Source organism: Nematostella vectensis, chromosome 15 (genome assembly GCF_932526225.1).
Source record: "Nematostella vectensis chromosome 15, jaNemVect1.1, whole genome shotgun sequence".
Classification (NCBI taxonomy): Eukaryota; Metazoa; Cnidaria; class Anthozoa; order Actiniaria; family Edwardsiidae; genus Nematostella; species Nematostella vectensis.
This window is the reverse complement of record NC_064048.1, coordinates 10,250,528-10,264,789: the sequence shown is the minus strand read 5'-3', so window position 1 is coordinate 10,264,789 and position 14,262 is coordinate 10,250,528. Positions and strand designations below refer to the sequence as shown.

Sequence of the window (14,262 nt, the reverse complement as noted above, 5' to 3'; positions counted from 1 at the left end):
GTTAAGAAAATAATCTGTAAGGGTTTGGCTTCGCCCCCAATTATCTTGATGTTTCTTTTTCGTCCCCCCATATTCCGATGGTCCCTGTTCAGCCAAGTTGATTGTGGCGACAGCGACGAATATTTTAGATTTGAAATGCTTCCCAAATATTTCTCTATAGGAGCTAATCGTGTTACGTGCGATCCGTGACGTGAACGTGCCCAAGTTCTTGCAGGATGACTTAAAGTTGTTCCGTGGTATCGTCTCTGATCTCTTCCCACATGTCAAGTAAGTAATGTTACCATGGGTTCTCCTTGAGACTGCAATTACTTCTCATATAGCCCAAAGACCCTCAGACAACCGCCATTTTGTCCCCCTCCCACCCCCCCCCCCCCAAAAAAAAATATTTTTTTCGGTTCGGTTGAATTTGGTAAAAAGTATTTCATTTTTAAATGGTTATTTCGGGATTTTTCATTAAATTTGTCTTACAATACTGAGAAGGATAGGAATGGTGTGGCTGACAAGGGCGTTTTTAAGTCGCTGATACCGGTCAGAGTTCTTCTAATTTAACTCTCCCTGTCAAAACGCCATTTTGCCCGACGTTTGGGAAACAAAAATATAAGAGGATCAATAAAAGGAATTACAGGTGCTGGAAAAGTAAAACAGAATAAAGAAAAGATGGCTACGAAACTTAACTTGGTTTTGTTCCCAGGGAACAACCTATCGACTATGGTGTATTGGAGGACTCCATTCGCAAGACCTGCCTGAAGACCGGCCTTCAAGATGTTGATGGTAATAATTATTACGTGTTATCTCTGCCATGAGGACCCTCTACATAGCTGATGGTGCAGAACGTTACTGCAGTTCTTATTTGTTTGATGGTCCAGCGTTTGTGCGGTACATTTTTACAGTTTAATAGCATTTCAATATTGTCTTGGTGAGAATTATAACGTGTTATCTTAGCTGATGATGCAGAACGCTACTGCAGTTCTCATTTGCTCTCATCGCCTTTGTGGGGTGCATTTTAGAAGTTTTATAGAATCCCAATCCCCTGATATCTTAGTGTTTCAAGTGCACCTGTTGAAAGACTTATTTTACCACTAAGAAGTTTCAGTTATGCCATTCCAATTTAGGTTTCATTATTTTTAGCTACGTATTCAGTTCTGTCCATGACAAAAATGTTATGACATTCCAATTCCTCGTTTTCATTTTTTTGTCACTTTATATATTCAGTGGCGCAGTCGTCGTTGTGACACTCCAACTCGTTTTTAGGTTTTGTCACCAAGTGTATCCAGCTTTACGAGACAACAGTGGTCCGTCATGGCTTGATGTTGGTGGGCCCTACTGGATCCGGTAAAACCCAATGTTATGAGGTACTCAAGAAGGCCATGACGGCCCTGAAAGGTCAGAAGTCACCTGCAGGCAACGAGTTCGAGGAAGTCCACACGTTTGTACTTAACCCCAAGTCTATCACTATGGGGCAGCTCTACGGAGAGTTTGATCTACTCACTCATGAATGGTGAGTTGGGTAAACTATATCATAAGTGCGGTTAAACCCTGATAACTTGAACTTATGTGGCAGAGTGGGATATCACGTAAAGGGTAAACTTTATCAAAAGCGGGGGGGGGGTGAAACCATGATAACATGAACTAATTTGTCAGGACAGTGGAATGATACATAAAGAGTCAACTGTATATATGTGAACCCTGATAACTTGTACTTTTGTGGCAGAGTGGAATATCACGTTTTTAGGGATGGTTCAGAAAACTGAACATGCGTGGCCCTCAAAAGCACATTTCAAACGGCCACACACTATAGTTCTGGGACAAAATTCAATTTAATGATCGCACAACTACATAACACGGACAAGACCAAGTATGGTCACAAGATCGAAATACCCCGTCATCCTGCGTTTGGCAGTGGAAGGCTAAATGTGACAGTTTGCCAATACAGTCGCAGACAATACACCTACTCACTACACACGCTCTATCACGTTGTGACGATAACAAATGAACTAAAATATGAATTTTAAAATAAGTTTCAATCAACTGTATGCTGACAGTACGCTAAATTTTGTATGTTGATTTCAGAGTATACAAAATACACTCTGCGCGTTTGTTTTCTCGAGGCTAATAGTGCTTCTTTTGTTGTCGTCTTTGTCTTTTTTTGATGATCGCCACCTCGGGGCTAATACTTGCTTGTGGTTGTTGTCTTTAGGACGGATAGTATCCTCTTCTCAGGGCTAATACTTGCTTGTGGTTATTGTCTTTAGGACGGATAGTATCCTCTTCTCAGGGCTAATACTTGCTTGTGGTTGTTGTCTGTAGGACGGATAGTATCCTCTTCTCAGGGCTAATACTTGCTTGTGGTTGTTGTCTTTAGGACTGATGGTATCCTCTTCTCAGGGCTAATACTTGCTTGTGGTTGTTGTCTTTAGGACTGATGGTATCATCTTCTCAGGGCTAATACTTGATTGTGGTTGTTGTCTTTAGGACTGATGGTATCCTCTTCTCAGGGCTAATACTTGCTTGTGGTTGTTGTCTTTAGGACTGATGGTATCATCTTCTCAGGGCTAATACTTGCTTGTGGTTGTTGTCTTTAGGACTGATGGTGTCCTCTTCTCAGGGCTAATACTTGCTTGTGGTTGTTGTCTGTAGGACTGATAGTATCCTCTTCTCAGGGCTAATACTTGCTTGTAGTTGTTGTCTTAAGGACATATAGTATCCTCTTCTCAGGGCTAATACTTGCTTGTGGTTGTTGTCTTTAGGACGGATGGTATCATCTTCTCAGGGCTAATACTTGCTTGTGGTTGTTGTCTTTAGGACGGATGGTATCCTCTTCTCAGGGCTAATACTTGCTTGTGGTTGTTGTCTGTAGGACTGATGGTATCATCTTCTCAGGGCTAATATTTGCTTGTGGTTGTTGTCTTTAGGACTGATGGTATCATCTTCTCAGGGCTAATACTTGCTTGTGGTTGTTGTCTGTAGGACGGATGGTATCCTCTCCTCTATGATCCGTGGTGGGTCATCAAGCTCCACGCCTGATCTCAAGTGGTACGTGTTTGACGGTCCCGTGGACGCTGTCTGGATTGAGAACATGAACACAGTGCTGGATGACAACAAGAAGCTGTGCCTTACCAGTGGAGAGATCATCAAGCTCTCAGAGGTAAGTCTTAGCCTGACCAGTGGAGAGACCATCAGGCTCTCAGAGGTAAGTCTCAGCCTGACCAGTGGAGAGATAATTAAGCTTTCAGTGGTATGTCTGCTCCTGATTTTTAGAGTTATTATAAAGCTCGCAGAGACTTATTAGTCGGGAGATCATAAAGCTTTTAGAGGTAAGTCTCCGCCTAATTAGTGGAAAAATAAATAAACCTTCCCCTTGTCCCATATATATTGTTTATTATTCGGCTAGTTATACATATACATTGCTTATTATTCGGCTTGATATTTGTAACATTTTTCTCCCCTGATTTTCACAGGTGATGACCATGATGTTTGAGGTGCAGGATCTGGCCGTAGCCTCACCCGCTACTGTCAGCCGCTGCGGTATGGTGTACCTTGAGCCCAGTATACTTGGGTTGTCACCATACGTGGTGTGCTACCTCAAACGCCTACCAGATGCCATCTTCGACTACAAGGACAAGTTGCAAGCCCTGTTTGACGGCTTCTTGGAGGTAAAGTTATATATAGGCTGACTAGAAAGATACCAGACAAGCTGTAGAATTACTTGGTGGTCTGCTTAGGCAGTCTGCTTATTAAGGGGATGCTTAGCAACCCCTTAATACTTTTTAGGCGTGCTTATAAACTGTATGGAGTATGTATGCTAAGTCGTATGCGAAGGGCATTTAACCATGACTCACAATGTTGTTCTGGGATATACAAAAAAAACTTATATTTTACTTTGTGTTACCTTTCAGAGCTCATTGAAGTTCATAAGGGATAATGTGAAAGAGTATGCACCGACTGTGGACAGCAACTTGACATGCAGTTTAATGAGACTTTTGGACTGCTTCTTCCAACCATTTGTACCCAGGGAGGTGAGAGCTCACACAGGAGTGTATCCAGAGGGGTAGCCCAGGGGTCCCGGGTCCCCCTTTTCTGGTCGAAGAAAGCTATTACGTCTTAGTCGTTACGTCTCAGTTGGAAACGAATGTTCTTGAGAAATCACTTTGGCTTACAAATTCCTGGCTAGGCCCTTGTCACCCTTTCCTATTGGTATCCAGTTGTTTCGTCAACAAGCCGGTTTGTCCACACCAAGTTATTACACACGTGGAGTCATTTCAGGGATAAAACATCCCCTATTCCATCCACATACTTTCTTTGTTTACTCAATGTTTGATGCTAGTAATTTTTGGTTTTTGCTATCATAACGTGCTATAACATTCTACTCCCAGGGTCAGACGATATTACCAGAGAAGCTTGCTTTGATCGAGCAGCTCATTGAACCGTGGTTCATCTTCTCACTCATCTGGTCCGTGGGCGGGACTACAGACAGCGACGGCAGAAAGAAATTCAGCGAGTTTTTGCGCAAGAAAATGAAAGAGGAAAAGGTGAGTGATTACCGCATTGCAACGGAGGGGGCATTGGGCACTAAATCTGATTTGATTGTGAACAAGGTCTCCATGGTAATTTTACCCATTCCAAATTTTATAAAATTTTATAATTACCAGTGGTAAAGAGGCGCAGTCAATCGCAACTCTGTTATTGTTTCGTTCAAAATGTGAAGTATATGTTATGTCCTTTTTATGTAACTATCCACTAATACAGTTTAAAGCTACATTTTCGAATTTCAGTCAAAAGTATCACTATAGCTTACCAAAATATACCGATAGAAAGGCTTTCTCGCGTTAAATCGCTGAGATCCCAAGCTTACGTATCTGTTGTTTTTTCCTCAGATTGCGATGCCATTCCCCGCCCAGGGCCTCGTCTTTGACTACCGGCTTATGGACGGTGGAGCAAGCAGCAGTGATGATGACGATGAGGAGGAGAGCAAGAAATCTGACACGGTCAGTAATATGTCTGAATGCTTGTGTTCATCTGAGTATTATGAAAGAGGCTTATCAGAGCTTTAAAGTGCCTACGCCCAATACCTAGATAATGATTTGAATAGTTTAGGGGTATAGCTTTTGATGTATGTTTAAATGTTAGGTTTGAGAAATTTGACAAGAATGGCTATGGAAATTAAATTGCAGTGAAAATATTCCCGGTAAAAGGCTGCAGAATACAAAGTATTTTGTTTCCATCGTCCACGTTTTTGTCGCTGTTGCTGTAGGTTCCTATTGGGTCTTATGTTTGGCTGATAGTAGGTTCTTATTATCAGATCAAATGGTGTAACTGGATGGAGGGTATTTCCCAAGTCAATATTAACCAGGACATGCGCTACTCGGATATCATCGTACCAACCCTGGACCTGGTCAGAGGCTCCTTCATCTTGGAAAAGCTGGTCACCAACCACAAGAAGGTACGGGCCAGATCACATATACAACTTAGATAAGGGCACAGAATACCTGACTGACCTAAGAATTACATAAGGGCACAGAATACCCACGCACTTAACTGACCGGCCTTGTACTCCTTACACAACAACAAGGGGTATACATGGGCGGATCCAAGAGTTCCAATAAGGGGGGCTCATTGTTTTTCTGTGGAATTCCTTGTATTTCTTATTATTTTTAGGTCAAATATCTGAAAATAGGGGGGGGGGGGAAGGGGAGGGGGAGGCTCGGCCCAGGCCTAGATCGGCCCACGGTCAGATCATGCATACGAAAACTACTTGAAGGCATAGTGTTACCACACAGACAGGTTGTCTTTTCTGGCTGACTGTGTAGATTAGTGACTTAATGACTTGTGTAGGTTCTGTGCGTGGGTCCTACTGGATCAGGAAAGACTCTTGCCATCTCTGATAAGCTACTTAACAAGATGCCGCACGCATTCCTCTCGCATTTCATCAATTTCTCGGCAAGGACATCTGCTAATCAGACACAGGATATTATCGACGGCAAGCTGGACAAAAGGTACAATCCTGAAAGATTTGTGAGATGCCTTGCATATATATCATGGGTTAAAGAGGGGGGGACATGTCAGACCTCCTTTACAGTGCGACCAGTAAAACCGTGGACAGAAAATGCATGCATAGAAATATGCATGGATGTTTGGTTAGACCAATCACATACATTTGCAAACAATCAACTATGAACGTGACCTAACAAGTCTCAGCTCCTTTCTTTAGAAAATATACATTGCATGTCTTTTGTTAGTGTTCACGTTTTTAGAGATCGCGCTTTTAGAGATCGTGATGATATCGGATATACTCTGTAAACCTGTCCTGAATTATACTACACTGTTTTGTTGTCTGTAGACGTAAGGGCGTTTTCGGCCCACCTCTCGGGAAATATTATGTCCTGTTTGTGGATGACCTCAACATGCCTGCTTTAGAAGTGTACGGAGCCCAGCCTCCTATAGAGATCCTCAGGCAGTACTGTGATCACAAGGGCTGGTACGACAGAAAGGCCATAGGTCAGTATACAACACTCAAGGGTTGACATCTTGAAGCAGCACATCCGCAGTTCAAGAATGCTTTTAGCATTATTTCGCGAAGCTCGAAAACAGTCCAAATCAAGCGAAACAATCAAAATATTGTTTTAAACAGTCTTTGATCTTTAAGACAAGTGCAGTATTCTGGTTTGAACACCTTATTGAATTAAAAAAGTACGTTTAGGTTTGCTATAAAGACTGTACGTTTACTCAAAACTTGAAACTGTATTGAGTAAACCTCCGCATATAATCCTTTTCCCGAAAATTGGTTATTTTCTTTTAGCTACACTTGGATAAGGTAAACAGTAAGGTTATACGTTTGATGGCTACATAAAGCGTGTGGCTTATTGTCTGTTGTTGGCTTATTGTCTGTTGTTGGCTTATTGTCTGTTGTTGGCTTATTGTCTGTTGTTGGCTTATTGTCTGTTGTTGGCTTATTGTCTGTTGTTGGCTTATTGTCTGTTGTTGGCTTATTGTCTGTTGTTGGCTTATTGTCTGTTGTTGGCTTATTGTCTGTTGTTTTTTCAGGTGTCTTCCGTGAGCTTGTGGACATCACCTTTGTGTGCGCTATGGGCCCCCCTGGGGGTGGGCGTAATCCGGTCACACCACGCTTCCTACGCCACTTTAATCACTTGTCCTTCACGGAACTCGAGGATTCCAGTAAACAAAATATCTTCAGCTCTATTCTCAAGTCGTGGCTAGGTGAGTCTTGCAGGCAGTATTGGGACCGTACACATCAGTTTTGAACGGGGTATACGCGTAAAAACAAGGTAGTCCTTGCTGAACAGGTTAAAAAGGCGTAATAACAAGTTAGTCTTGCTGAACAAGATATAGAGGCCGGGCTATAACAAGTTAGTCTTGCTGAACACTATACAGTAAGCTTAATAAATAAGTTTTAAAGGAGATTTATACTGGGTCGATATGTTCTCAGCCTCTTGACAGTGTTGTAATCAGGTACTCAGTGATAATTTGTGCAGTGCTAACTTATTAATATATCTTGCAGATAGGAATGTCAGGTTGTCACGATCCACAGGTTAGATCAGTGTAGATATGACATGATAACTGTTCTAGGTACCCTAAGTAGCTATGTCTATCACGTAGATTAATGCAGGTTTGGGTAACCAAAGGATTTTGATCACCTTAGATTGTTGAGGTATAGAGGCTTGGAAATGAGAAAATATGAAAAATGTTTCTTTTCAATATAACACTCGAAGTGAAACAAAAGTTGAACAGCAGCGCAACCACCTCACTTATCCCTGCATATCCGTGTTAGAGATCAGGAACAGAAATATCTTAGTGATTTGCAAAGTGCACCCTCGACTTATCTTATTAAGTCCATACATTATTAGCACGATGCAGGATTTCAGTGCGCGCTACCACGTTTTTCTTTCAATGCACATATAAATCAAGCATGTGCGCGCTGTCGTCGTCTAGTAGTGTTTCTAATTCTGTGATATTGTTAGATGCCGAATGGTTTTAGGTTCTTGGTTGTTCCCTGTTGTTTGGTAGAATATTCTTATTCTGTCTTCTAAAGAGACGTTTTGTTATTACAGTAAACTACACCGGTGAGGGGAAGGACCTACTGAATAACGCACTTGTTATGGGAACACTGTCGGTTTATAACACTGTCATAACACAGGTACGTGTGTTCGATGACACAGTGTTCAATGATCTGTTATTTATAGTGTAGAAACAAATAAATATTCATAACCTTGAGCAACCTGGCCAATATGTTAATGCCTCCTTATGGTGCACGAGTTTACCCTTGCTAGTGCAAGGCGGACGTCTCCAAAGTGTTGCATGTATCTGTACGGTGATACCTTTTCCATGCGTAACGTGGTTCTGTCCAATGTATCCTTATTGTGATAACTTTTTTTGCATTATGTGGACGTCTCCAAAGTGTTGCATGTATCTGTACGGTGTTACCTTTTCCTTGCGTAACGTGGTTCTGTCCAATGTATCCTTATTGTGATAACTTTTTCTTGCATTATGTGGACGTCTCCAAAGTGTTGCATGTATCTGTACGGTGATACCTTTTCCTTGCGTAACGTGGTTCTGTCCAATGTATCCTTATTGTGATAACTTTTTCTTTCATTATGTGGAAGTCTCCAAAGTGTTGCATGTATCTGTACGGTGATACCTTTTCCTTGCGTAACGTGGTTCTGTCCAATCTATCCTTATTGTGATAACTTTTTCTTGCATTATGTGGACGTCTCCAAAGTGTTGCATGTATCTGTACGGTGTTACCTTTTCCTTGCGTAACGTGGTTCTGTCCAATGTATCCTTATTGTGATAACTTTTTTTTGCATTATGTGGACGTCTCCAAAGTGTTGCATGTATCTGTACGGTGATACCTTTTCCTTGCGTAACGTGGTTCTGTCCAATGTATCCTTATTGTGATAACTTTTTCTTTCATTATGTGGACGTCTCCAAAGTGTTGCATGTATCTGTACGGTGATACCTTTTCCTTGCGTAACGTGGTTCTGTCCAATGTAGTCTTATTGTAATAACTTTTCCTTGCATTACGTGGACGTCTCCAAAGTGTTGCATGTATCTGTACGGTGATACCTTTTCCATGCGTTAGGTGGTTCTGTCCAATGTATCTTTATTGTGATAACTTTTCCTTGCATTACGTGGACGTCTCCAAAGTGTTGCGTGTATCTGTACGGTGATAACTTTTCCTTGCGTTACGTGGACCTGTCAAAAATCTTACATGAATCCTTATGGTAATACCTTTTACCTTGCGTTACCTTATGGTGATACTGTAACTTTTCCTTGCGTTACATTGACCTGTCAAAAGTGTTACATGAATCCATATGGTAATACCGCTTCCTTGCGTTACCTTATGGTGATACTGTACCTTCCCATTGCGTTACTTGGATTTTTCCAAAGTGTCACATGCATCCTTATGGTGCTAACCTTGCGTTACGTCCTTATCCTTGCGTTACCTGCTCATTACATGCTTCTTGTCCTCCTCTAGCTGTTGCCAACGCCGGCAAAGAGCCACTACACGTTCAATCTGCGTGACCTGTCCAAAGTGTTCCAGGGCATCCTTATGGCACTTCCGGAGAAGCTGGAGCAGAAGGTGGACCTGTTGCGACTGTGGTATCACGAGAACTGCCGGGTGTTCCAGGACAGGCTGGTCAATGATGAAGACAGGCTCTGGTTCAATGATCTAATGAAGGTAAAGACATCTAGTGTGCAATAGCGCACCTGGAGAGTTGTGTGATAACTCAGTGGGTTTCTCCTAGAGCAAGTGGACCAGGGTTTGATCTCGGGTCAGTTCTGACAGGCTTTTGTTAACTGCCATGTTGAATTGTTCTTATGTAGGAAAAGCTCCAGAGTGGCTTTCAGCTGAGTATGGACGAGGTCGTGGGGGAATCACCTATGATCTACGGGGACTTCATGATCCCTAGCGCGGAGAACAGAATCTATGCCGAGATCACTGACTACAACAAAGTAAGCATTCAACAGCAATTTTTATAAACCTTCCAAAAAATGTCAGTGAAAACGGCAAATGTCAAATATGTATCACCTTTAATGGATAATCATACGATACCCTTTCTGTATTTGTAGAAATGTTTTGAGATCCAGCGCTTATACTGTCCATGTTTTTAGGTGTATAAATGCGTAGCGCCGACATAGCAAAAAAAATGGCATGAAATTTTCCAATTCTCAATATATAAGCTCAAGATTCCGCATACAAAGAGTCCCTTTGACCAAAAGCTTTATTCCAAATTTTAAAGAAATTTAGAAGATATGAAATTTAGATATTAGCGAGCAAAGTTGGCTTAATTTCTTATCAGAGCCCGACTTCTCCCTAAAAACGAGGAGAATTTATTCTTTAAACATTTGAAAATTGCACTTTAAGCCTCATATCTCGAAGACGAATCCATTAGAAAAAAAAACACTTTTTGATATGTTGGTTTACATAACATAAGGAACCTCTATGCAAAAATTCGAGCTGACTGAAGTTAACCAGGCCTTATTTTGGGAAACATTGCCATTTTTTTTTTTTTTTTTTTTGCTCTGTGCGTAGCGCGTGATTTGTATCTATGAGGTAGAGTAATTTTGTTTCGTGTTTCCGTGCCCTAGCAACACATGAGTTGGCTTTCGAGTTTCGAGGTTTCTTTGCTAACAAATAAAAAGGTGAGATCATTAACCGTATTGCTCTCTACAGATGGTTAAGATCCTGGAGGAATATCTGGAGGACTACAACCAAATCAACACGGCACAGATGAAGCTGGTTTTGTTCAGTGATGCAGTTAGGCATCTGGCGCGCATTGGCCGCGTCATTCGTCAACCCCTCGGCAACGCGCTGCTGCTCGGTATGGGAGGCAGCGGACGCCAGAGTCTTACAAGACTAGCGGCACACATGTAAGTACTCCCTCAATCCTCTCCCCTTGTGAGTACGAAATGCTGGCCGTGTCATATCCCAACGATTGTCAAGTTGGTTTGCTAAAAAAAATATATATATATATATTCATTTCTATTATCTTCAATTACGCATAACAATTATTCTATTAGTTGTCCGGGTATTACCATTATAACTATTCAAGGCAGACACTCCACATTTTTTTTACTATTTACTCTTTGCCAAAATTTGTTTTTTTCTGTTTCCACATTCTTTCTTTTTTATGTATGTTTTCTTAAGTAATCTTTATAAACCTACCCCTTGAACGGAAGTAAACGACTTCTTATAAATTCCTTAAGCGTATTAAATGACCAAGTTATACCCTTTGTAGGGCAGAGTATGAGTGCTTCCAAATCGAGTTAGCCAAGAACTATGGTGTCGCCGAATGGCGCGAGGATCTGAAGAAGATCCTGCTGAAAGCTGGAGTCGAAAACAAGTCCATGGTGTTCCTCTTTAGCGATACACAGGTAAGTTTTGCATTAAGTGCGTTAGAGTACTAGAACCTCTTAGAATATTCTTGCTGCTTTCAACGTCCACAAACGTCTCAACAGACAGGAGCAGAGTTCTTCTAAGATCACCCTTTTTGACCAAATTTTCGTCCGATGGTTAACAATGGATTGGCAATGAAAAAAAATTGCCTGTCAGTTTCTTAAACCCTTTTTTGTGATGTAACCGTTTCCCTTGCCCATCAGATCAAAAGTGAGACTTTCTTGGAAGATCTGAACAATGTTCTGAATGCGGGAGATGTGCCGAACATCTTCGCCATGGATGAGCTGGACAATATTTACACTTCTATGAAACCAGTCGTGCAAGACGAGGGCATGCAGCCAACTAAAGCCAACCTGTACTCAGCCTTTACCAAGCGAGTCAAGTCTAACACGCACTCGGTCATTTGCATGAGGTAAGTTCATAGGTTATGAAGAGGTAAGATAAGCAGTCATTTGCATGAGGTAAGGTCATAGGTGTGAGGTATGATAAATATTCGTTTGCATGTTGTAAGGTCATAGGTGTGAGGTAAGATAAACAGTCTTATTCATGGGGTAAGGTTATAGGTGTGAGGTAAGATAAACAGTCTTATTCATGGGATAAGGTCATAGGTGTGAGGTAAAATAAACAGTCTTATTCACGGGGTAGGGTTATAGGTGTGAGGTAAAATAAACAGTCTTATTCACGGGGTAAGGTTATAGGTGTGAGGTAAGATAAACAGTCTTATTCTTGAGGTAAGGTCATAAGTGTGAAGTAAGATAAAAAGTATTATTCATGTGGTAAGGTTATAGGTGTGAGGTAAGGTAAAAAGTATTATTCATGTGGTAAGGTCATAAGTGTGAAGTAAGATGAAAAGTATTATTCATGTGGTAAGGTCATAAGTGTGAAGTAAGATAAAAAGTATTATTCATGTGGTAAGGTCATAAGTGTTAAGTAAGATAAAAAGTATTATTCATGTGGTAAGGTCATAAGTGTGAAGTAAGATAAAAAGTATTATTCATGTGGTAAGGTCATAAGTGTGAAGTAAGATAAAAAGTATTATTCATGTGGTAAGGTCATAGGTGTGAGGTAAGATAAAAAGTATTATTCATGTGGTAAGGTCATAGGTGTGAAGTAAGATAAAAAGTATTATTTATGTGGTAAGGTCATAGGTGTGAAGTAAGATAAAAAGTATTATTCATGTGGTAAGGTCATAAGTGTGAAGTAAGATAAAAATTATTATTCATGTGGTAAGGTCATAGGTGTGAAGTAAGATAAAAAGTATTATTCATGTGGTAAGGTCGTAGGTGTGAAGTAAGATAAAAAGTATTATTCATGTGGTAAGGTTATAGGTGTGAAGTAAGATAAAAAGTATTATTCATGTGGTAAGGTCATAGGTGTGAAGTAAGATAAAAAGTATTATTCATGTGGTAAGGTCATAGGTGTGAAGTAAGATAAAAAGTATTATTCATGTGGTAAGGTCATAGGTGTGAAGTAAGATACAAAGTATTATTCATGTGGTAAGGTCATAAGTGTGAAGTAAGATAAAAAGTATTATTCATGTGGTAAGGTCATAAGTGTGAAGTAAGATAAAAAGTATTATTCATGGAGTAAGGTCAATGGTGTGAGGTAAGATAAAAAGTATTATTCATGTGGTAAGGTCATAAGTGTGAGGTAAGATAAAAAGTATTATTCATGTGGTAAGGTCATAGGTGTGAGGGAAGATAAAAAGTATTATTCATGTGGTAAGGTCATAGGTGTGAGGTAAGATAAAAAGTATTATTCATGTGATAAGGTCATAAGTGTGAAGTAAGATAAAAAGTATTATTCATGTCGTAAGGTCATAAGTGTGAGGTAAGATAAAAAGTATTATTCATGTGGTAAGGTCATAAGTGTAAAGTAAGATAAAAAGTATTATTCATGTGGTAAGGTCATAGGTGTGAAGTAAGATAAAAAGTATTATTCATGTGGTAAGGTCATAGGTGTGAGGTAAGATAAACAGTCTTATTCATGGAGTAAGGTCAATGGTGTGAGGTAAGATAAAAAGTATTATTCATGTGGTAAGGTCATAGGTGTGAGGTAAGATAAAAAGTATTATTCATGTGGTAAGGTCATAGGTGTGAGGTAAGATAAACAGTCTTATTCATGGAGTAAGGTCAATGGTGTGAGGTAAGATAAAAAGTATTATTCATGTGGTAAGGTCATAGGTGTGAGGTAAGATAAAAAGTATTATTCATTTGGTAAGGTCATAGGTATGTATGAGGTGCTTACAGCATGGTGGGTGAATACAGCACGGTCACATGTCACAGCAGCCTGTTCTTCACATTATATGTTCGCCGCGTAATGTGGACCAGGGGTAATAGCAATGATAAATAATATGTTTGGGACTATAAATTGATGGCCTCGGACGCTTGATTGAAGTAAAAAAAAATTGTTTGACTAAACAATAGCTTAGTCATTGGGAATTGGCCATTTAATAGAGTTATAACTGTATTTGTTCTTGCTGATTGAGTGTCATCATAGCATTCTTCTCTGACGCTGTGTGCATTTCTCCTAGTCCTATTGGTGAGATATTCCGTGCCCGCTTGCGTCAGTTCCCTTCTCTCGTGAACTGCTGCACCATTGACTGGTTCTCGGCGTGGCCAGCTGAGGCGCTTCGATCCGTTGCCTCTTATTTCCTCAACGAGATCCCAGAGCTTGAGGACTCGGGCTCCACAAATGGATTGGTGAGTATATAAGCAGATACAAATGGATTGGTGAGTATATCTAAGCAGATACAAATGGATTGGTGAGTATATCTAAGCAGATACAAATGGATTGGTGAGTATATCTAAGCAGATACTTTGTAATTCTATGTTTTCCCAAATTTG

The 14,262-nt window shown here is 40.5% G+C and overlaps 1 protein-coding gene across 3 annotated transcripts in view; it reads left to right on the top strand.

The window, feature by feature from the left end:
• Nucleotides 1–14,262, top strand: part of LOC5514541 (dynein axonemal heavy chain 1-like) — a 61,589-nt gene that overhangs the window by 23,870 nt on the left and 23,457 nt on the right. For 2 of the 3 annotated variants that reach the window (XM_048722574.1, XM_048722576.1), the window contains 20 exons: nt 161–267; nt 692–771; nt 1,252–1,498; nt 2,968–3,145; nt 3,459–3,653; nt 3,897–4,016; nt 4,374–4,529; nt 4,875–4,985; nt 5,300–5,440; nt 5,833–5,993; nt 6,338–6,495; nt 7,042–7,215; nt 7,517–7,546; nt 8,067–8,152; nt 9,494–9,697; nt 9,844–9,972; nt 10,694–10,890; nt 11,259–11,394; nt 11,620–11,828; nt 13,950–14,118. In XM_048722574.1, the coding sequence (XP_048578531.1) occupies nt 161–267; nt 692–771; nt 1,252–1,498; nt 2,968–3,145; nt 3,459–3,653; nt 3,897–4,016; nt 4,374–4,529; nt 4,875–4,985; nt 5,300–5,440; nt 5,833–5,993; nt 6,338–6,495; nt 7,042–7,215; nt 7,517–7,546; nt 8,067–8,152; nt 9,494–9,697; nt 9,844–9,972; nt 10,694–10,890; nt 11,259–11,394; nt 11,620–11,828; nt 13,950–14,118 (2,988 nt within the window). The remainder of the gene's footprint in view (nt 1–160; nt 268–691; nt 772–1,251; nt 1,499–2,967; nt 3,146–3,458; nt 3,654–3,896; nt 4,017–4,373; nt 4,530–4,874; nt 4,986–5,299; nt 5,441–5,832; nt 5,994–6,337; nt 6,496–7,041; nt 7,216–7,516; nt 7,547–8,066; nt 8,153–9,493; nt 9,698–9,843; nt 9,973–10,693; nt 10,891–11,258; nt 11,395–11,619; nt 11,829–13,949; nt 14,119–14,262) is intronic. The other variant, XM_048722575.1, reaches the window with a different exon arrangement.